Below are 19,225 nucleotides of genomic sequence, written 5' to 3' on the forward strand. Positions count from 1 at the left end.
CCGTCGCTGCAGGTAGTGAGGGGTGCAGTCTCTGACCCTCTTGGGACTCACGTCATGACAGCTGCTCCCTTGCTCTGAGCGCATCGGACTAGAACGCTCTAGCCCGAGATATCAGACGAGTGGAGAAAAGTTTGCTCACACCTGTGAGACTCGATCGGCTCGTGTCTTGTAGGTTTGAGTACATCTGCTGGATTGTGTTCCTGTTATCCTCGTCATCGTCGTCAAGAGTTTGCGCATGCGCAGCACCCAGGAGACAGCCTGCTGTTGCTCAGCCTCCAGCTTGCATGTCCGTTTTGAGCTGAAGCTTGAACGGCTCTCAGGTCAGCTGGAGGGGCCTGCGACTTGTCGTGTCACATGTTACAACAAGCGCTTCATTCTCCTCACTCGATTCGCAAGGAGTTTGCCGGCAGTGTTGAAGAACGCGTCCCATGGCGGCTTTGAGGGCGACGACGAAGACACGGTCAGGCGCGAGAGCTTTGCAGTCTGCTTGCTTCAGTCACTGAAGGCAGCAGCAGCAGCAGCAGCAGCAGCAGCAGCAGCAGCAGCAGCAGCAGCAGCAGCAGCAGCAGCAGCAGCAGCAGCAGCAGCACACTTTGTTGTTCCCGGGCGTGCTTCCTGCTGTGAGATCCTGACGGCTGGACATGACCTGGGACCTCGTCAGGAAGACGAGAGCGTCTCTTGAAGTTGCAAGTACATCCATGAAGGGCGAATGGCTCTGCATGCACTCCCTCCTTGTAACGATCACATGTGGGTGTAAAGACTTTCTCTTTGTGTTGAGACTGTTGAGAATCAACGCTGAGGGCAGCGATCAACGATCGAATGCATGCAGGACAAATACAAGTGGAGGATTCGAGATGGAGCATGGAGATAGGCAGAGGTCAAGCAGGAGAAAATGAAGCATCAGGTCACAGACCATCTCTCTCAACCAAAGTGCCGACATCCCTCAGGTTGTAAAGGTCCTTGGATGTGATCTTCATCACATTCATTTCCTGCGTGACAGCAAAGTCAAGAGCCCAATCCAAACAGTCACAACGTACTTCGATGTCTTTGTTTTTCCCTGCTGTATTGAAAAATTTGCTCCGAAACAATCTTCTAACTTCCTCGCGTATCTGAAGCAAGTGGAGCATCACTGTAGCTACATTCGAGGTGCAACTTGCAGCAGTACGTGAAGTTGATACGCTGAGGGGTAAGTCTGACAACAGATATCTACTGAGGTGAGTTGAAGAATCTCGAAAAACGCTCTCTCTCTGCTCAAGTTTCTGCAGCACAAGTGTTCACAATGTTCACACTGACAGAAGTAGGCAGCACTTGGTGTCGCTGTATCTCAGAACAATGGTCCGGTAGGAAGTAGAGAGAGATTCGACGATCTCCTGCTCTTTGGCATGGTGGACTGACCCGCTGATCTCCCACAGCTCTGACGAGGAGCATGTGAGCTAGGAGCATCATGAAAGGGATCACCTTCAAACGGAAAGTCCTGTCGTTCGTCATCGATCCACATGCTCTTCTTCTCATCAAGGAGGCTGATACACCAACATGTCACATCGACCAGCATCGCAAGTACTTGTTCAACTTCATCAGCTGCTGTCTGACAGCATCCAGGTGTAGGTAGTCCACCAGCGAGGGAAAGAACTCGTCAGCGAGCGGCATGTTGCCAAACTTGGAGATGAAGTTCTTGACCTGACCACGACTGTCAAGGACTGAGAGAGGACAGTTGCAGATAACGTCGTCGTGAGTGATTCCTCGCTGATGCAGGACGACGTCGTAGATCCGGGATGAAAGCTGTATCAGCAGGTTCAGGAGAAGAGGAGGAGAGGAGGAGAGGAGGAGAGGAGGAGAGGAGGAGAGGAGGAGAGGAGGAGAGGAGGAGAGGAGGAGAGGAGGAGAGGAGGAGAGGAGGAGAGGAGGAGAGGAGGAGAGGAGGAGAGGAGGAGAGGAGGAGAGGAGGAGAGGAGGAGAGGAGGAGAGGAGGAGAGGAGGAGAGGAGGAGAGGAGGAGAGGAGAAAAAACAAGAAGACCAGGTTATCCTTGATCTCTATCCACACTCGACTCCCAAAGGTCAAGTCAATCTCTCGCTTGTCACTTCTTCCCAACGTCTGCGCGGCAGTGACGGTCGTATGGCGATCACTGACGCTCAGGCTCTCTGCGCTGCCTTCTTGGTAACTCGAGCTCTTCCTGGACAGCGACATCCTCCACTAGTGTCGGCGTCTCCCTTGCTGTGGAGCATGCAGCATGGTCTCAACGCTCGTCGATCACATCATCTAATGTCTGTCGCATGTCGCTCCTCGCGCGCATCGCTCAGCAACTTCGTAAGAGCCTCCGACCATACCGGTGTGCGGTTGCCATGGCAGGCTCAACTCTCCAACGGGGCGGTACTACGGTACGGGGATAGTCAGGCGGGCCGGCCAGGGCCAGGCACCGGAGGCCCGAGTGACTGAGACATTGAGTTCTCAGCCTGCCAGGCTGTGAGTGACAATCGACCAGGCTTTACTCAAAGTTAAGTTAAAAATCAGTACGAGGACAATCGGATGATCAGGAGAGTCGAGGAGGCTTCGGACCCTGACACTGTCGCCGCGGCACAGGCCAAACGGCGAGCCTGACTGAGAGAAAAGACAGCGAGAACCAAACCCAATCCTGCCGCCGGACTGCTGCCCCCCAAGTTAACCGTGATACCAAGTTCACAGTCCCCCGCGCGGCCCGGCCATGCCCGGCATCGCTCAGTGCCACGGGGCATGGCCGCGCTTTTTAACTTAACTTTGAGTAAAGAAGGACAATCCCGGCCCATGCCGGGGCCCGGTACCAGGCCGGGCCGCCCGGCGCCCCCGATCGATCGGACCATCAAGTCACGGTCAGTGACTGAGAGTTTGCGCAATTGCGACTCCGAGGCGGGCTGTGCCATGATAAAGATTCTGCCACTTTGCCTTCGGCGCGCGGAGCGGTAACTTTTCAAATTTTGTTATCAAATTTGAAAATTCAGAACAGCCAACCAAAAGCTTCACCTGAATTCGGACACGAACCAAAAACGAAAAAGATTTGGTTTCCACCGGACTCCGATTGGTGCGGACAGACACCTGCCTAAGCAGTTCCTAGGACCCTGGTGGTAGAGCTGCCTAGTGGACAGTCCAGCCCAACATGGCAGCCAGACAGGAGCGGAGGGAGTGAAGGACAAGGCAGGAGAGGATAGCGTGCGAGTTTTTGACAGGACAGGACAGGATATGACAGTGTAAGATAGACGAGGTGAGGAGAAGACCCGAGAGGAGAGGAGAGGAGAGGAGAGGAGAGAAGAGAAGGAGGGGGGGAAGGAGTGAGGCGAATAACAGAAACAGGGCAGAGAGAACAATAGAAGAGCAGTAGGTGTAAGTGGATAGACAATTGAAGTGGACAGAGCTGATTCTGTGGGACACTTTACAAAAAGTATCAAGGCGCGAAGAGATTTCAAGCTTTTGATCACTTTGCGAGGATACCCGGAAGCATTCCTTGTACAACCCTAGGACTGAAATATCCTTGTACCATGGAAGAGAAGACGGAAATGGTGTACACACCCTTTAGTGGGATAGCTTCAAGCATGAGTTTTACGCCAGATTGTTCTTGGCAGTCACCGCTCCAGCTGTATTCGCAGATAAATCAGTTTCAGCCAAGCTTGCCACTACCGGTACATTACAGTGAACCAAGTTCGGTTGTGCAGCCGTTGCAATCCATATCGCAGGTATTTGGTTCATCAGGAATAACTCTTGCACCACCACTCTCTATCCCTGCAAAGGCTGCGAAAGAAACCCACTGGCTGCCTGCTCTAGAGCCCTATTCGACACCATCAGCTGCTTTTCAAAGTGAGATCAATGATGCTTTGATTCTGCTGCCTGTGCCAGAATTGGTCACCCCTCCTGACTCTGATAGCGCTTCTCGCTTCGACAATATTGAAACCAGTCTGAGCTCTGATGACGGGCTTCCATTCGGCCTAGAAGAGCTGGACAAAACTCACGTGTTTGATGTTGGCGATGAGAAAGCGCTCAGGAAGCGTCTGCGCAGGCCTCACTCCCGTTTGCAACATCATGGCGCCTGCTACCAGTGCAGAAGGAAGAAATGGAGGTGCTCGAACAATCGCCCATGTGAGAAATGTATCGTCTACGGGACAGCTCAGTCATGTGACCAACCAGACTCCGCCCGTTACGTTGAACGCCCTATCTCTTCGAGAATGTGCATCGAGATCCAAGACGATGTCTATGCGAACATGGTAGCACTGAAAAACGCGTCAGTGTCGGAGGGAGTCAACTTTGCGCTCGTGCGCATCACGTGGGAGATCGGTATGAGTGTGAATCAAGTGCTGCAGGCCTTCAGGTTCTTGCCGCCCAACGCCAAGAAAGTGATCGATGAGTCCATACAGGCAGTCCAGGCGCATGCGCAGAAAACTCTAATGAAGCGACAGTCATGCATGACCACTCTCAAAGAACTCGTCGCCAAGCAGGAAGTTGGCCGCATCTCGGCTTTGGGGGAACATGGGGCTGTGGACGACCCGCCAGAAGCCTCGGACGAGCGTTGGGGCCACGGGCGGTGGTTCTCCATCGAGTTCGACAAGAACACCGCGACAAGAAAGTACTGCAAGGTTGGGTCAGAGTGCGCAGAGCTGCAGGGATATCATCCTGAAGAATTTCTGTCGCGTTTCGCCGAAAACAATCTTCCTATCCACACCACACAGTTCGACATGCTGTGTATCGCCATGGATACCATCTGTCGGTATCAGGAGAACAGGCTGGTGAAGTACTGGAGGCTACAGAAGCACACGGACGACCCTCAGGTCTTCAACACTGTTTTTGTGCGCTGCAGCATCATCCGAGACTTCGATGCTATGGGAAGGAAGATTCGAACTTCGCTAGTTTACGACTACCTTGACGAGAAAGAGTACGAGAGGCTATCAGAGAAGGCTCACGAAAAGGGAAGTGAAGACGATCTGCTGGCGATCTCGCTGCTCCCAAAGCGATCCTTCAAGGACTTCATTTCAGAACACAAACGCGAGCTGCAGTTTTCTGGCAAACTGTTGGACATGCGTAAGAAGAAATCAGGCAAAGAGAAGCTGGATGATTTCGTGAATCGGTTGCAGCGAAATGTCAAGAGGCTGATGGCTGATTGAATAGAAACTAGTCGCACTTGACTTACATGTCTTGGATAGAATGATTTACACTAAGAGATTAATATATATACCACAATGTTCAAGATTTTTTTTATTTGGTATCAATCACCCCTTCACTCATTATATGCAGCATTTCGCCTATTCCCTACCCAGCGTGCCTGCTCTCGGAGCTGATGCTCTTCGCGGCATCGTGAACACATTTGAAGACATCCCTGGATTCTCTCGGAATCTCCTCTAGACGGTACAAGAATTTATCCTTCCTGTCTTTGTGTCCTGGGAACAGGCGCGGGCTAGCCACCCTCCATCGCTCGTACATGAGCATCATACGGGCACGATGGAAGACCCACCGCCTGTTCTTTCCTTCACAGTCTCGCTTGTAACGGGAGTTCATCATCGCAATCAGCAGGTTCATGATGAGGATTCTGGAGAGGATTACCCAAATCACCTCGAGCGTGACCGCGAGATTCCTGTCCTGGGAGTGCAGGGCGAGCACGTGAAAGTACATGTAAGCGTCCCCCAGCGAGTTCCATACGAGAGCCCAGGCGGTGGCCAATGGGTTTCTTGTGTAGTCGAAGTCGGTTGAATACCTGAGTTGCCAGCTGCTGCTGTTTTGAAACATGAGGTAGATAGCGGCAGTGAAGCCGAACATGAAGATCAAGTAGACGATGAGACAAATGAGAACGTCTTGAAACATGATGTCCTCCATGATCATCACAAGCTTGCCCACTGGATGGTATGGTATGGCAACGTAGAGTAGGGTGAGAAAGGAAAAGAGAGCCGCCAACGAAAGGAAACTGAGCTCAACCTTGTAGTTGCCTACCTCTTGCAAGCCGAAGGACGTCAGGACCGTTGTGGCTGTGAGTATACACAACAATGAGAGCATGTTCTTCTGCAGCAGTTGGCTCAAGCACTGTAGCAGTTTCCGCTCTTTCGGCTTCGCTCCCCGAAGCAGCAATGAGTCCAAGCGCCTCGAGGACAAACCATACACCAGCAGACAAACACTGAAGAAGACAAGAATGATACTGACAATTCTTGTTTGAGCGTCTGGAATACTTGATACATCACCAATCGGAGCACCAGACAGCGGAAAGAAGTTAGAACGGAAAGCAGAAGTCCGCAAGTGAAGCAAGTAGCAGAACAGAGCCAGGTAGATAATGTATGGAAGCAGCACGAAAAAGAAAAATATATGCCTGCATGATTTCCATTTGTTCGTGAGCAATTCTTCAAACACGTGGTCATCACAAAACTCTGCAAGCTCGAAGTTCACGATAATTTCAAACACGCTCTTCCATTTGTCGTGTTGGTGTAAACTGGAGACCTCCTTGTCATCCGAAGAGTTCTTCACACCATAGTTGTCCAGCTGTTCACAGCTGACCTTGGTGTAGCGCTTAGCCCCGAACCGCCATTCAGTCTTCTTCATGTGCTGATCAACGATGTATTGATAAGTTCGGACCTGACCATGACGGACAGCGAGAGTGAAAGGGGTGTAGCCTGCATCATTCAGAGTGCACAAGAGCTTTGACACATAATGTTCTTGCTCTCCTGTTTGACGACTCTCCCGGCTCTCCGCAGAGCCACCTTGTAATCCCTCTTGTGACTTTTGACCCTGTAGTGCTGATCCATCTTCGCTGCGAGAAGCTTGTTGTGTTGGAACTGCCGAACTCTCACCTTGTTGATCGTGATTCTGCCCTATTTCAGCCACCCCTACTTCCCTGCCTGTGTTGGTGGAGTTCAGCTTTTCTTGTTTCTCCTTTTCCTTTTCAGCTTCTTTTAGCTCATGTTCTTTTTTGAGGAGGAAGTCGATCATGTCTTCGTGACCATGAAGTACAGCTATATGCAGCGCATTGTTCCCACTGCTGTCAACTTGAGTCAAAACTCTCCACTGCACGTCATTACTTAGCCTTGCAAATATCTTGTTGCAGATTTCCACGTTTCCCTGGCTTGCTGCAAACGATAAAGGGAACTCTCCGAAGTAGGCGAATGATTGACTGTAGGAATGTATGTTCACGATTGCATCACAACCGTAGTCCTCATGCGATCTGTCGATTCCGAGGATACCGAGCATCCATCTCTGAAATGTGGTGATCTGTGCTTTTTTTCTCATCACCAAAGGCTGAAAGAAGAGTCCAGTGGCTTTTAGCCCTAGCAGGATCTCAAGTTTATCGCCTGCTTTCTTGAGAATCCCGTCGATGCTCTTGCAGTCGTTGTTTGCTATGCAGATATGCAAGATGCTCTCCCCGGTGTAAATGCCCAGGTCCTGTGGCTGCCCTCTTGGCCCGTCATGCTCATAGCAACACTCAAGCAGTGCGGTCAACTCGTCGAAATTGAACGCTTGATCCATGATCCTCCGCTGATTTGGATGTCCATATGCCAGCAAGAACACAAGGTGCACCGGGTGTTCGCCCATCGGGCCTCGGGGAGAGCTTTGTTCGCTATGGCGGGGAGAGCTTTGTTCGCTATGGCGGGGAGAGCTTTGTTCGCTATGACGGGGAGAGCTTTGTTCGCCGTGAGCAATCAAGTGGCGAAGCTTTTCTTTGATCTGACTGTCATCCACGGCGGCAAGCAGCTTCTTCATATTCTTCCACGCCGGTGTTTCATGCTGCTCCGCTCGTCGCTCTACTCTCTCCACGTCGAGCCGAGGGTTGAGGTAGCGGGACTCGAGTTCACTCTTGCTTGTACTTGTCCATCCCTTCACGATTAGACTTCGCCTTTCACGTTCCATCCTCCCTCCTCTCTCTATCGCTGCCTGCTTCCACGTCCCTTGTCTCCTGCCGCTTCTCTTCCTCCCCCCCCCCAACTGTCGGGGATGTTCGCCAGGATGTTGGCTACATCTGTGGATTGCTCGCCCCCCTATTCTCAGAAGACGAAAAATTACTGTCTTTTTATTTATATTAATGTCATTCCGAGGCAGACTCACTTACATAGGAAAAATATCCCATTGCTGCATTTTTATAATTATTTGTATTCTCGAGATGAACCTGCTGATAGGCAAATTTACTAAAAATAAACTGCAATTAGATCCGTTCCAGTACCATTGGCAAAATATGGATTTAATTTTGTATTATATTATATCTACATTACTGGGAGAGTTGCATTTTCAGGTACTGTTTCCACCACACTGTGTACAAATATCCTTCTACACAATTATGACTTAAATATATATAGAAAGATAAAACAATACGATCAATACGAACTTGTTTTTTAAACTAAAAGTCGTGCCGCGGTCGAGGTGTCTAGTTGGTTTATGGCCTCTGCGCAGGAGAGGGGCCGGTGGCGGGAGCAGGAGGATGGAGACGGAAGGAGGAGGAGCGAGAGCAGAGGAACGTAGAGTCTCTGTTAGGAGAGGACGAAAACAGACCCTTCTCAAGGAGTTGCGGTGAATTGAAGAGGCAGGGAGGAGACAACGGGTGGCTGGCAAGGGCTGGAGCCTTCACGGGGTGGTTTGATCCTCCGTGCTGAACCTTGGAAGACGAGGGAGGGAAGAAGCTGAGCCGGACAAGCAGATATAAGAAGAGTCTGCTTTCAAACAAACACATCAAAACCGTGCAGCAAGGATTGTCCGCTTCTTCTCAGCTTGAACAAAGCACATTGCCCGGTTTCTTTGTTTCTACGATTCCACTGAAGTCTGCGACAATACGTCTTGAAAGACTTTCTCAATAAAGAAAATAGGAAATTGAGAATTTGATTTCCTTGTTGGGCCCTCCACGAATACGTTATAGGTAGAGCGACCCTGTTGAAACGTGATTGAAATGCAACAGCTTTTACTGTGTACCGAAGACATTTGATTCGGAGTCCGTAACCTGTTGCATCTACATCATCAACCTGCGCTCAACGACTTAAAGAATTTGTGAGGGTGAGAATCGTGTGAAGCTGCGCATTGAGGGACTCCGAGCTTTGCTGGTTCCTGGACAAGCAATCAATTCGCGTTGACTGCGTCGACGAACTTGTGTTGGATTCAAGTCAGTGTTGAGAATGTCGTCAGTAGTGCATTTCCAGTTTCGGAATGCTCTTCTCTCCGACTCGGTTGCTTTCGAAGGGGATCATGTGAGCCTGAGAGATTTGAAGCTCTTGATAGCGAAGAAGAAAGGACTTTTAAAGGCTTCTGATATTGATTTTGTCATCACGAATAAACAGACAGGAGAAGGTCAGTTTGATTTGGCATGTTCATAGCGGAACTGACAGCCATTCCTGATGTCAGAATACACTGGAGAAGATACTTTCGTACCCAAGAACACTTCAGTGCTTGTGAAACGAGTCAATGCAAAAGCTCAACCTCAAGCCTTGAAAGACAACTCCAAACCCCCCACGTGATTGATTCTTGCATCGAATCTATCATTAGATCTGACTGCATTTTTCTCGTCTTGGTTTACTTGCAGTGTCGCGCCTGTCATTTCAACAACGGCGCCTCCTCCCTTCTCGACGCAGATCGCTCAATCGGTGAGACGAATTATCTTTTTTGACAGTTTCTCGGACTTGACACTGGTGACCCTTGGCTTTCTTTAGAATGAAGAGAAGAAGGCAGCTGATGATTCCACTGAAGATGAGGAGGCGAAGTTGATAGCAATGATGGAAGAGCAAAATGCTGAATTTCAGAGGTATATGTAATGCTTACTTGGTTAATCTTAACTTTATTCCTCAAAGAGCACAGCACCAACGGCGACAGATGCAACAACTTGGTCCGGCTCAATCGAGATTTGGTAAAAGTTTGCCGCGATCCCTGGAAATCGTGACACCTATGTTAGGCCAGCCAACTGCTGCAAAGCCTCCGCCGTATTATTTGTGCGACAGATGCAAACAAGCCGGCCACTGGAAGAAAGACTGTCCTACCATTGGTGATCCTGCGTATGATCAGAAGAAGACAGCCGTTGGAATCCCGATCTCCAGGACACGCGTCATCACAGAAGCAGAAGCCGCAAATGCTACCGAAGGTGTCATGCGACTACCGGACGGCCGTTTGGTTCAATGCATGCCTAACGAGTACGTGACAAAACTTGAACTTTGCTCGTATTCAATTCAATACAAGCCTTTGTTGAGGATTTGATCCTGTAGACTTCATATTTGTTTGTTTGAGTATGCACGTTTGACAGATTTGAATGACTTTGTACTTGTTAATGATGTTGCATCATGTTTTTGGAAGCATTTCGTTTGTTTTCCTTTGTTCTCTGTTGTTCAAAATCGGCAGCAATTCAGATATGCTTTGTTTTGACCGATCACAGGTTTGTGGGAGTACACTGACAGGTTCTTTCTCGGCAGAGCGGATTTTGACAAAGCAATTGCGAAAGGAAGTTCATCTATTGTTGTGCCAAAAGATGGCAGCGTTCCCAAGGATTTGCAATGTGCCATGATGCCAGGTGCCCTTATAATCGAAGCAGTTGTGCTTCCATGTTGCCAAAGTAATGTCTCCCTGCCGCGCGTCCTGCCGCACCTCCAAGATAACAGCACTTGCCCCATTTGCTTTCAGCCCGATGTAACCCCTGAGATCTTGAAACCTAATACAAAGTTGAGGGAGTCAGTGAAGGCCTTCTTGAAATCAGCCATCGCACAAGGAATTACAATCACAGGTGGGCAACCGTCTGCTTCGAAAGTCGAAGGCGAGTCAGATGCAAAAGTTGAGCCGGCTCAGGAAAATAGCAGCTTGGGCTTGAATGAAGTGGAAAACAAGGATAGCGTAAAAGACGTTAATTTTTCAGCTTCAGAACGCAGTCCCACCCTTGCAGATGATGGTGCGGACGAATTGTCAGCTTTGAACGAGAATGCTGAGGACAACGAACAATCAGAAGACAAGATAGATTATGATGATGTCATCAAAGTTGAGCCAGCAGCTTCAGAGTCGACTGCAGACAATACCAACTTGGGGCTTGATGACAAGTCTAAGTCCAAGGATGCCCCTGATGACAACGCAAGTCAAGAGGCAGGGACGAAGGAAGCAGGGAAGATCAATCCAGCTGAAGCTTCCAGCACGGTGCAAGATCCGGACTTGCCTGGCAACCTCAACCAGGAGGGTACAGGACATCCCAGCATGATGCAGGCAGGAAGAATGATGCAGCCTCCAGGTTTCATGGCCGGGATGATGCGCCAGGGCTACCCCGATGCGGGGCGGAACAGAAATAGTGGTCCTCCACCTATGATGCCGCCACCTATGGGTGGCTTCCCGGTCCCGCCTCATGGATTCATGGACATGATGAGGATGATGGGAGGCAGGCCAGGCTGGGGGATGCCACATGCAGGACCCAACGGCATGCCGATGCTTCCACAGATGATGCCGGGGATGCCAATGGGCTGGCCTATGGGTAACTTCCCTAATTGGGGCAGACCTGGCTCAAGATCACCTTCTCGGTCTCGTTCACGTTCCTTGTCGCGTTCGAGGTCCAGGTCGAGAAGTGCGGGAAGGAGAAGTCGTGAAGATAGAAATCGTAGCACCAGGGAAAGGAGCAGAAGCAAAGGGCGAAACGACCGCAGAAGCTTTTCGAAGAGGAGAGAGGATGAGGGAAAATCGCGGAGAGATGAAGAAAGCAGATCCCGCAGAGAAGATGAGGGCAAGTCTCGAAGGGTTGATGAAGGCAAATCAAGGAGAGACGAGGAACACAAGAATCGTAAAGCTAGTGCTGAAGGTCGTCAAAGTTCACAATCAACCAGAAAAATATCTGAAGACGCTGAACGGAAATCCTCGCGCGACGCAAGCAATGCTGAGGACAAAGGCGAGAGACAGCGCGATCCAGAAACATCAGAAAATCGGGGGAGGAAAGTCGCAGAGCGATCCAAAGTGCAAGATGACAATGAAGCGAAAGCAGAAGCGAAAGCAGAACCAGGGTCTGAGTATACGTTTGACAAGAATGATGAATTTGAGTCTTTGTTCTTGCCCGATGACGACGACGAAGTTGAAGATGCTGGTAACCATGAGAACGACAAACCGGACTCTGCTCCAGCTGAGAGCTCGAGCGAAAAGAGAAAGGAAAGTATATCAGATCGTGAACGCGAACGTGAAAGGACAAGACGGAAAGATGACACAAGGTAGATCTTATTGCTACGAGCTCAGGTGCTCATCTGAATTTTTGAAACAGAGAATCGCGCGATTCTGGCAGTGATAGAGATCGCAGCAAACAGACAAGAGAAGAACGAGGGTATTGGAAACTGATAGATCCTCTCTCGCCTCAGTAAGACGCATTTGCAGGTCCAGGGGACGCGGAGACGACGACAGCCGGGAGCGAGTTCGTGACGATGATAAGAATCCACGGGAAGAACTCAGGCGGCGCAGTGACCGGAGAGACGAAGACAGAGTTCGAGACATCGAGAGGAGGAGAGAAGAGGAACGAAGACGAGAAGAAGATCGACGGAGGGGCGACGATCGCAGACGCGAAGATGACAGGCGGAGGAGCGATGACAGAAGGCGCGAGGAAGATAGGAGGAGGGAGAGAACAAGAGACCTCGAACGGGATCGTGAGCGTGAGCGTGAGCGTGAGCGTGTACGAGAAAGAGAAAGAGAAAGGTGAAAGAATGAATCCTTGGTTCTTATGTGATAGGCTCTCAGGGATCGAGAAGGTCACCGGGACAGGCGAGACAGGTGAAGTCAAGTACTGCATCATGACTTTGAATGACTGAGATAAACCAGCAGGAAGGAGAAGAGAGACCGAGAAGATGAGAAGGCTGCTGAAAGCTTGGCGCCGAAGGAAAGGAGCATTGAGAGGGATGCAAGGCATGACATTGAGAGGAAGCGCCGGGAAAGAGAGCGGAAGCGCAGCATGGACGATGATGAGAAGCCATCGGAATCGAAGTCAGCGAGCAGCGAAAACAAGACCGAAGGGTCTGATTCACGAGGCAAAGGAAAGGTGATCTTTGACGCTTCTGGGATGCCGTATCATGGCGATCAGGACCCCCACCGTTCCAAACATGGAGAGAAGAGAGGGAGGAAGGGAGACCGGGGTGAAGAGCGCGAGAAGCCTGCTATCCTAGATCTCCGCGAGAGCCTGTCTCAACGCGATGCCGACGCAGCTCGAGGAGACAGTCGCAAGGGCAGAGGTAGCGAAACCCCGGCAGACAGCGGCAAGGAAGAAGACTCGTCAAGCTCCAAGCGGCGGAAGAAGGACGATGGAGATGGTCACATCCCTGTTTCTCAGCGCCTGGGTCCACTGAGGCAAAGGTGAGATGGCAGGAGAGGAAGAGGTAGTCTCGCTTATTTCTGCCACAGTGGGGAACAGAAAACTTCCCGCAAAGGAGGGCGAAAGGGTGAGCTCACAGTGACTATAACCTTGTAAAGGGAAGACGCAGGGCATACTGTTCTAGAAATGTTAAATTTTGTCAATTTTCTATCGATGAACTGAACTTTAGTTATGGAGAATCGAGCATTCTCGTTAAGATTGGAAAGATTGGAGCTTGAGCGTCAAAGCCTGAATCAAGCAAGTGAGACCATAGCGGGCCATCGTCAACCTTCACCTGAATTTTTGAATCTTTCAAGTGTACCAGCTGCTGAAGTGTCAGATCCTCTATAGCAGTCCTCTGTCGCACTTCACCTGTTCTAGTTTCTTTATTTTCGTTTCTAAGATATCCACTGTCTCTCGAAGCTCCTGTTGCCATCGTTCACATCACATGATCGTGGATGTAACCATGTTCACCTGAATCGTCTGCTCTTTCTCAATCAAAATCTCCGTGTCAACCTCCCGCTGCAGATCCGCTCGTCCACTCATTGTTGTCCCCATCCTGTGACAAGTCTCAGCATTGCCTATCAGTCGCCATCTCACCTCGACACAGGAACTTCCATGTCGCTAGATTGAGATCGCAAGTTCGCCCGAGCGCTGTCAAGGTGCTGAGGAGCACGTGAGCAAGGATTCAGAATTCTTTCTGCACATACTGGACTCCGGCGCGACGGCTGGGACCCAAAAAATGTTGATTCTAGCCCTATGTAACCAACCTTTGAGTGAGAGAAGGAGAGAGGATAGGCAGAAGGAGACCCTGATTCTGAGTCTTGCGACTTGAACTGCTGCTCTTGTTGTCAAGCCGGTTCCTATCCTCATTCACCTTGTCGTAGATTTTGAACAAAAACTGGACCAACAGGGTGAGGCAAAACCGCAATCGATCAAAAGGTTTCACACTTTCTCCACCGCCATCGGGACACAATTTGCAATGTCTGTCATTTCTGTCTGGGTCAAAACAACTCCAACTCTCTTCAGCACCCGCTCTGGCCAAAAGTCAGTGACAATACAATCTTGATGAGCAGGTTACTGTTGAGGGTCTGCCAATTGTAAGTCTTTTGAGACAGAGCGTTTGCAGCGCTGTAGTTGTGCAGTTCAACGATCCTCGGATAGAAATGATTGAGGAGTTCAGCCATGAGAACTGCAGCTCTGTTACGAGCGCTTGTCAAACACCTTCCTTCATACCTCCATCGCTGAAATCACGACTGATGTTCCGTTTCGGTCGTGACAATGGTACGGAATCAACCCAAGCATACAAATTTTGAATCTGAAAGCCTCAGCGTCAGGCGATGAACTGTGAGTCAGTGCACTGGAACAAAATCTCACCTCGTCATCCGAAAACTCCATGACTTCTGCCCACCACCCACGGAAGGATCGGCAAGATCTTAGATGCAAGATTAGCACAGTGAGCATGCGACGTCTCGTCACGGTATACGACAGAACTCTTGAGATACAAACACACCTAACTCTCAATAACTCTCATCTTCATTATACCATCAAGACTGACATCCATGCCCACATGTTAAATCTTAGCGCCACACACTCTTATCAAACAAATCAGCTATATGTAGGATCTACTTCTTTCCATGGAGCCTTCTTCTCGCTGTCGGTTCTTCTATCACACACCACATCTGATTTCGTGGCTAGTTTGCCATCCGCAAATTCAAATTCACCTTCTCTTATTCCTACATCCTCCCTCTCTCCTCTCCTCTCCTCTCCTCTATCCTCTCCTCTCCTCTATCCTCTCCTCTCCTCTCCTCTATCCTCTCCTCTCCTCTCCTCTCCTCTCCTCTCCTCTCCTCTCCTCTATCCTCTCCTCTCCTCTCCTCTCCTCTATCCTCTCCTCTCCTCTCCTCTATCCTCTCCTCTCCTCTCCTCTCCTCTCCTCTATCCTCCCCTCTCCTCTCCTCTCCTCTCCTCTCCTCTCCTCTCCTCTCCTCTCCTCTCCTCTCCTCTGTCCTCTCCTCTCCTCTCTCCTCTCTCCTCTCCTCTCCTCTCCTCTCCTCTCCTCTCCTCTCCTCTCCTCTCCTCTCCTCTCCTCTGTCCTCTCCTCTCCTCTCTCCTCTCTCTCTTATCTCCTCCTCCCTCCCCTCCCTCTTTCCCTTGTCCTTTCCCCGCCTCTCTCCTGAACATTTTTGGCGCCTTCAAACTGTCGGAACTTTCATAAGAATGTCATCGTTGTAAGAACTCGGATAAGTTCTTGGAGACGGCGAGAAGTTCAGGGTATTGCGTCTCATCGATGGACGAAGCTCAGCGAGATGGAAGTGGGTTTCGACATAGGTCTGGAATTAAGGAATCGACGAGCCTGAGGGTCAGGCGGAGAAGAGGGGGTTAGGAGGACACGTGTCGACGGCGCGCTGTGCATTGTACTTGGTTGCAAGGGACTGAAGGGAAGGTGACTGCTGTGAATAAAGGAAGTGTTGGTGGTGTTGTGTGGTTCTTCTGAGAGTTCTATCATCATCAGTGAAGGTGTTGGAGACTGCACAGCTGTGTATCGTTGAGGTGAATAAGGTTGGTGTAAGGATCTCAGGTGTACTGAGAGTTAGTCTTTGGTGGATCTTGGGTTAAATAGATTCTGGCCAGTGAGGTGGAGGTTGATTCGATTACAAAGAGAAAATTTTCTCTTTGTTCTCAGTTCTCATTTTTTTTACTGTTGTTGCGCAACTGTGATTTACCGTACGGTCTGAACTGGAACAAAGAGTAAGTTCGGTTCATTGTTGCTATTTGAGTCGGTGATTCGATTGTTTGGAATCGTTGTTTGGAAGTTGGACTCGATTTTTTGCATTTTTTACGCTTGTGCTTGGAAGCTCAGTTTGGAAGGTCGGAGTCGATTCTTGTGTGGAACGTTGCTACTGATTTTTCGACATTGCTTTTACCATGGGAGGAGGAAAATTGGACCTCAGTGAAGAATTGATCAAGACTCATCCTGAGTTACAGATGGACACATTCCTCAAAGGATCGGTGACGTCACAGGAGGAATTGGATGAACTTTTGCTTCCGATTCAGAATGCAATGAATCGTTATCGGACAGGATTGGGCTTGTGTCTTTTCCCGCTGATACGAGAGTTTCCACTCGATCAACTCGGTAATTTTGGTGGTGAGTTTCATACTGTATGGGAAAAGAACAAGAGTGTGAATGTGGATGGCGAGTTGACGGAGGAATGGAAAAGGCAGGTCGTTTTGCTTTTCCTGAATGCCAAATTTTGTTGGAGGAAGAGCGGGCAGATTCGAGATTATGTGGAGCAGTTGCAAAATTTGTCCAAGACGGTGTCGGATCAGTATGGTAGTCCTGTTGATGACGGTGATTCCGGCAACCCAGTGAGTGCTTCTCAGAGTGGCAAGAAGAAAAAGAAGGGGGTAAGCCGAAGGGATTCTGATGGCAAGGAGATGGATGCCGCGATGATTAACGCGTTATATGAAGACGTTGAATATTTTCTCCTGGAGCTTGGCCAATACTTTCGATCCTATCTGAAGCCATTATTTCCTGTTCCATGGGCTATGTCAGGAGGATTCAAGTCCAAGTTGGCTCCGATCAAAGCTCTGGCGTATATGATATGGGAAGTCAGAAAGCGCAGTGGGAATCTCAATGCCACTCCGGATAAAACGCGGATGGAGCTTCTGACGCTGGCAAAGTCGAAATTGCCTGACATATCTACCTTCCACAGCGTTATGGTCCAGATGAAGATCCTGCTTAACAAGTTGGAAGATGTAGCGGGAGAGGAATCTGTGAAAGCCTTGGAAATGATTTTGGTGGAGGAGCTGATCAAGCAATGTTATGTTTCAGATTGTATTGATATTCGAGATGTCGCGCGCTTGAATAAGCGGTCCAAGTTGTCAACCGAATTGACTTGGGAGGAGGTGTACTCTTGGGCTGTGAATTTGCATGATGAACAGGTATTTTTTACTGCTGGGGGTGAGAAAACACAGTCGGGCACTGCGTCAGTTAATGTGGCAGCCTCGGAGGTGCAAGCTACGGTCAGTCAACCGAATGCAGACAAGGCGTCTGAAAGTGGAGGACAGGGTGGTAAGGAAAAGGGAGACTCGAGAGGCAGCAATGAGTCGTCGCCTGTGGATAATGCATCTGGCAGTCAGGAGGATGGAAGCACGTTGGACGCGAGGGAGAGTACGCGAGGCCGAGGTGAGCCTCCGGGTCAGGGAATGCGGCGCAGGGGCGCCTACCATGTTGATGGGTCTCGTGGCGGCTACGGTCGTGGAGGCTCCGCTGGTGCTGGATCGAATGATTTTCGAAATCACCAAGGAAGAGCCGGTGGTTTTCAAGGGAATAATTTTCGGGGAAGAGGCTCAGGATTTCGAGGTCATCATCAGCAGCGGGGGAAGCCGTATGATCGTCCGGCTGGTAGAGGGATGCGCGGACGAGGTAGAGGGGAGCATTGGACGACGCATAACTACAATCCACGCAGAGGCGAGTCTGATGGTTTCTCAAGAGGTGATCGTTCGGGAGGATATCATGAGCGGCGAAACAATGTGCATGAATTTTCTCCTCAGGCTCTCGGCGAGGCGGTACTGCGCTTGGCCAGGGAAATCCAGGGGGGAAGGAGGTCAGGTGCAGACGGTGAGCAGCCGGTTGGACCATGGCAGGAGACGTTTGAGCCTAACCATCGGGGACGTGGCCGTAGTCCGGTGTCGGACAATCCTTTTGAGAGGACGGTACAGCAAAATGTTTCAGAAAGCAATGCTCAGGCAGGTCGCCGTCAGGCGGAATGGCGATCCTTCTTTGCGTTTCAGTTTGGCATTGATTCAACGATGTCGATGACTGATATTCAAGGAATGGCAATGCAGAGTATGGTGGGAGACGGTGACGGAAGGGTTGTCAATTTTTTGCTTGATTCGGGTGCAAATGTTACCATGGTTGGGGACGAATCCCTCCTCTCAGACGTACAATCGGGAGACGATTTCTTTGTCATGACGGCAGGAGGAAAGATTAATTGTACCAAGTATGGCAAGCTAAATTTGCAAATTGTCGGTGCAGATGGTGAGTCGGACAATATAGTATTGGAGAATGTTCGAGTTTGTCCTGTCCTTCCTGTACCACTTGTGAGTCTGGATGATTTTCTGGGATCCAAGTATTACATTGTTGCACGGGGGTCGAAGAACACGGTCAAATCCTATGTGGCTTCGGAGGATGGCAAGATCAGGATTCCTCTGATTCAGCGGGACAAGTTGTATTTGTTGACAACCAGAGGTCCGATGCATGATTCTGTGGCAGGTGATGTGCCAATCTTTTGTGTTTCAGCGGAGGCTGGAACAGTTTGTTTGACTAAAGCACATGTCACTCCTGGACCTTCTTTCGATGGGCAGTCAACACAGAGTCTATCTGATGCGGTTCTGTGGCACATGAAAACGGGGCACCCTGATTGTCGAGTACAGAAGTTGCTTGCGGATACGGTCAAATACATCACATTCAATAGGCGGTTGATTCATTCTCCGTGTCACGTGTGTAGGATTTCGAAATTTGTGTCACGCCCTGTTCACAAACAAACCTCATTTCGACAGGAACGTGTTGGAGATGTAAATGCTCTGTGGTACGTAGACTTGAAAGATATGGTGGCAGTCTCTGAACCATCGGGTTATCGTTACTTTCTTATAGTTGTCGACGCTTTTTCCGGATACCTGATTGTGCGTCCCATGAAGTCCAAGAGTCAAACGAGTGATATTCTGATGGAGTTACTTCGACAGGAGGAGAAAAGTGTCAAGAGAAACGGAGTTCAACGCATCATATCTGATAACGGCAGTGAGTTTTCTTCTTCAGAGTTGGAGGCATTCGTTCGTGAGACGGGTTTGAAGTGGGATCGGATTCCTGATTACAGTCAAGTTTACAATTCGCTGGCTGAGAGAGGAATTCGAGCAGTCAGTACTATCCACAGAACTTTGCTCAAACAGAGTGCTTTGCCTATCG

The 19,225-nt window shown here is 49.8% G+C and overlaps 6 protein-coding genes across 6 annotated transcripts; 3 read left to right on the plus strand and 3 right to left on the minus strand.

Moving 5' to 3' along the window:
• GUITHDRAFT_155163 (hypothetical protein) lies at positions 1 to 1,306 on the minus strand (the record flags this gene model as incomplete). Its single annotated transcript, XM_005823616.1, has 9 exons — positions 1,166 to 1,306; positions 1,038 to 1,109; positions 914 to 989; positions 695 to 795; positions 593 to 646; positions 385 to 483; positions 247 to 335; positions 142 to 200; positions 1 to 98 (listed from the first exon to the last, which is right to left on the minus strand). Coding segments are annotated over exons 3-9 (501 nt in total), but the record flags the coding sequence as incomplete, so codon positions are not given.
• Positions 1,307 to 3,508: 2,202 nt separating this feature from the next.
• On the plus strand, positions 3,509 to 5,122 carry GUITHDRAFT_145553 (hypothetical protein; the record flags this gene model as incomplete). The annotated part of the gene is made up of 3 exons (XM_005823617.1): positions 3,509 to 3,529; positions 3,593 to 3,649; positions 3,704 to 5,122. The coding sequence occupies 3 exons, from the start codon at positions 3,509 to 3,511 to the stop codon at positions 5,120 to 5,122; spliced, it is 1,497 nt and encodes a 498-aa protein (XP_005823674.1).
• A 145-nt stretch (positions 5,123 to 5,267) lies between these two features.
• Positions 5,268 to 7,529, minus strand: GUITHDRAFT_145554 (hypothetical protein; the record flags this gene model as incomplete). Its single annotated transcript, XM_005823618.1, has 2 exons — positions 5,268 to 6,613; positions 6,791 to 7,529. 2 exons carry the CDS (start codon positions 7,527 to 7,529, stop codon positions 5,268 to 5,270), a joined length of 2,085 nt encoding a protein of 694 aa, XP_005823675.1.
• A 1,784-nt stretch (positions 7,530 to 9,313) lies between these two features.
• On the plus strand, positions 9,314 to 13,440 carry GUITHDRAFT_117122 (hypothetical protein; the record flags this gene model as incomplete). Its single annotated transcript, XM_005823619.1, has 13 exons — positions 9,314 to 9,429; positions 9,499 to 9,559; positions 9,626 to 9,717; positions 9,764 to 9,819; positions 9,865 to 10,050; positions 10,339 to 11,412; positions 11,495 to 12,133; positions 12,184 to 12,243; positions 12,294 to 12,608; positions 12,651 to 12,693; positions 12,735 to 13,259; positions 13,308 to 13,345; positions 13,388 to 13,440. The coding sequence occupies 13 exons, from the start codon at positions 9,314 to 9,316 to the stop codon at positions 13,438 to 13,440; spliced, it is 3,258 nt and encodes a 1,085-aa protein (XP_005823676.1).
• Positions 13,441 to 13,470: 30 nt separating this feature from the next.
• GUITHDRAFT_117123 (hypothetical protein) lies at positions 13,471 to 14,655 on the minus strand (the record flags this gene model as incomplete). The annotated part of the gene is made up of 11 exons (XM_005823620.1): positions 13,471 to 13,506; positions 13,553 to 13,582; positions 13,630 to 13,683; positions 13,732 to 13,816; positions 13,858 to 13,922; positions 13,968 to 14,014; positions 14,068 to 14,158; positions 14,209 to 14,294; positions 14,339 to 14,449; positions 14,494 to 14,575; positions 14,635 to 14,655. 11 exons carry the CDS (start codon positions 14,653 to 14,655, stop codon positions 13,471 to 13,473), a joined length of 708 nt encoding a protein of 235 aa, XP_005823677.1.
• A 1,008-nt stretch (positions 14,656 to 15,663) lies between these two features.
• Positions 15,664 to 18,705, plus strand: GUITHDRAFT_155165 (hypothetical protein). The gene is made up of 3 exons (XM_005823621.1): positions 15,664 to 16,131; positions 16,417 to 16,830; positions 18,342 to 18,705. The coding sequence occupies exons 2-3, from the start codon at positions 16,696 to 16,698 to the stop codon at positions 18,375 to 18,377; spliced, it is 171 nt and encodes a 56-aa protein (XP_005823678.1). The 5' UTR covers positions 15,664 to 16,131; positions 16,417 to 16,695; the 3' UTR covers positions 18,378 to 18,705.
• The last annotated feature ends 520 nt before the right edge of the window (positions 18,706 to 19,225 follow it).

This window comes from Guillardia theta, assembly GCF_000315625.1.
Source record: "Guillardia theta CCMP2712 unplaced genomic scaffold GUITHscaffold_105, whole genome shotgun sequence".
Taxonomy (NCBI): domain Eukaryota; class Cryptophyceae; order Pyrenomonadales; family Geminigeraceae; genus Guillardia; species Guillardia theta.

What these genes read in the sequence shown, in the direction of transcription:
- GUITHDRAFT_155165 (XM_005823621.1), top strand. Translation starts at nt 16,696, where the DNA reads ATGGATGCCGCGATGATTAACGCGTTATATGAAGACGTTGAATATTTT. An exon ending in CAGGAGGATTCAAGTCCAAG is followed by an intron (nt 16,831 to 18,341) that starts TTGGCTCCGATC and finishes TGTTCGAGTTTG; the next exon opens with TCCTGTCCTTCCTGTACCAC.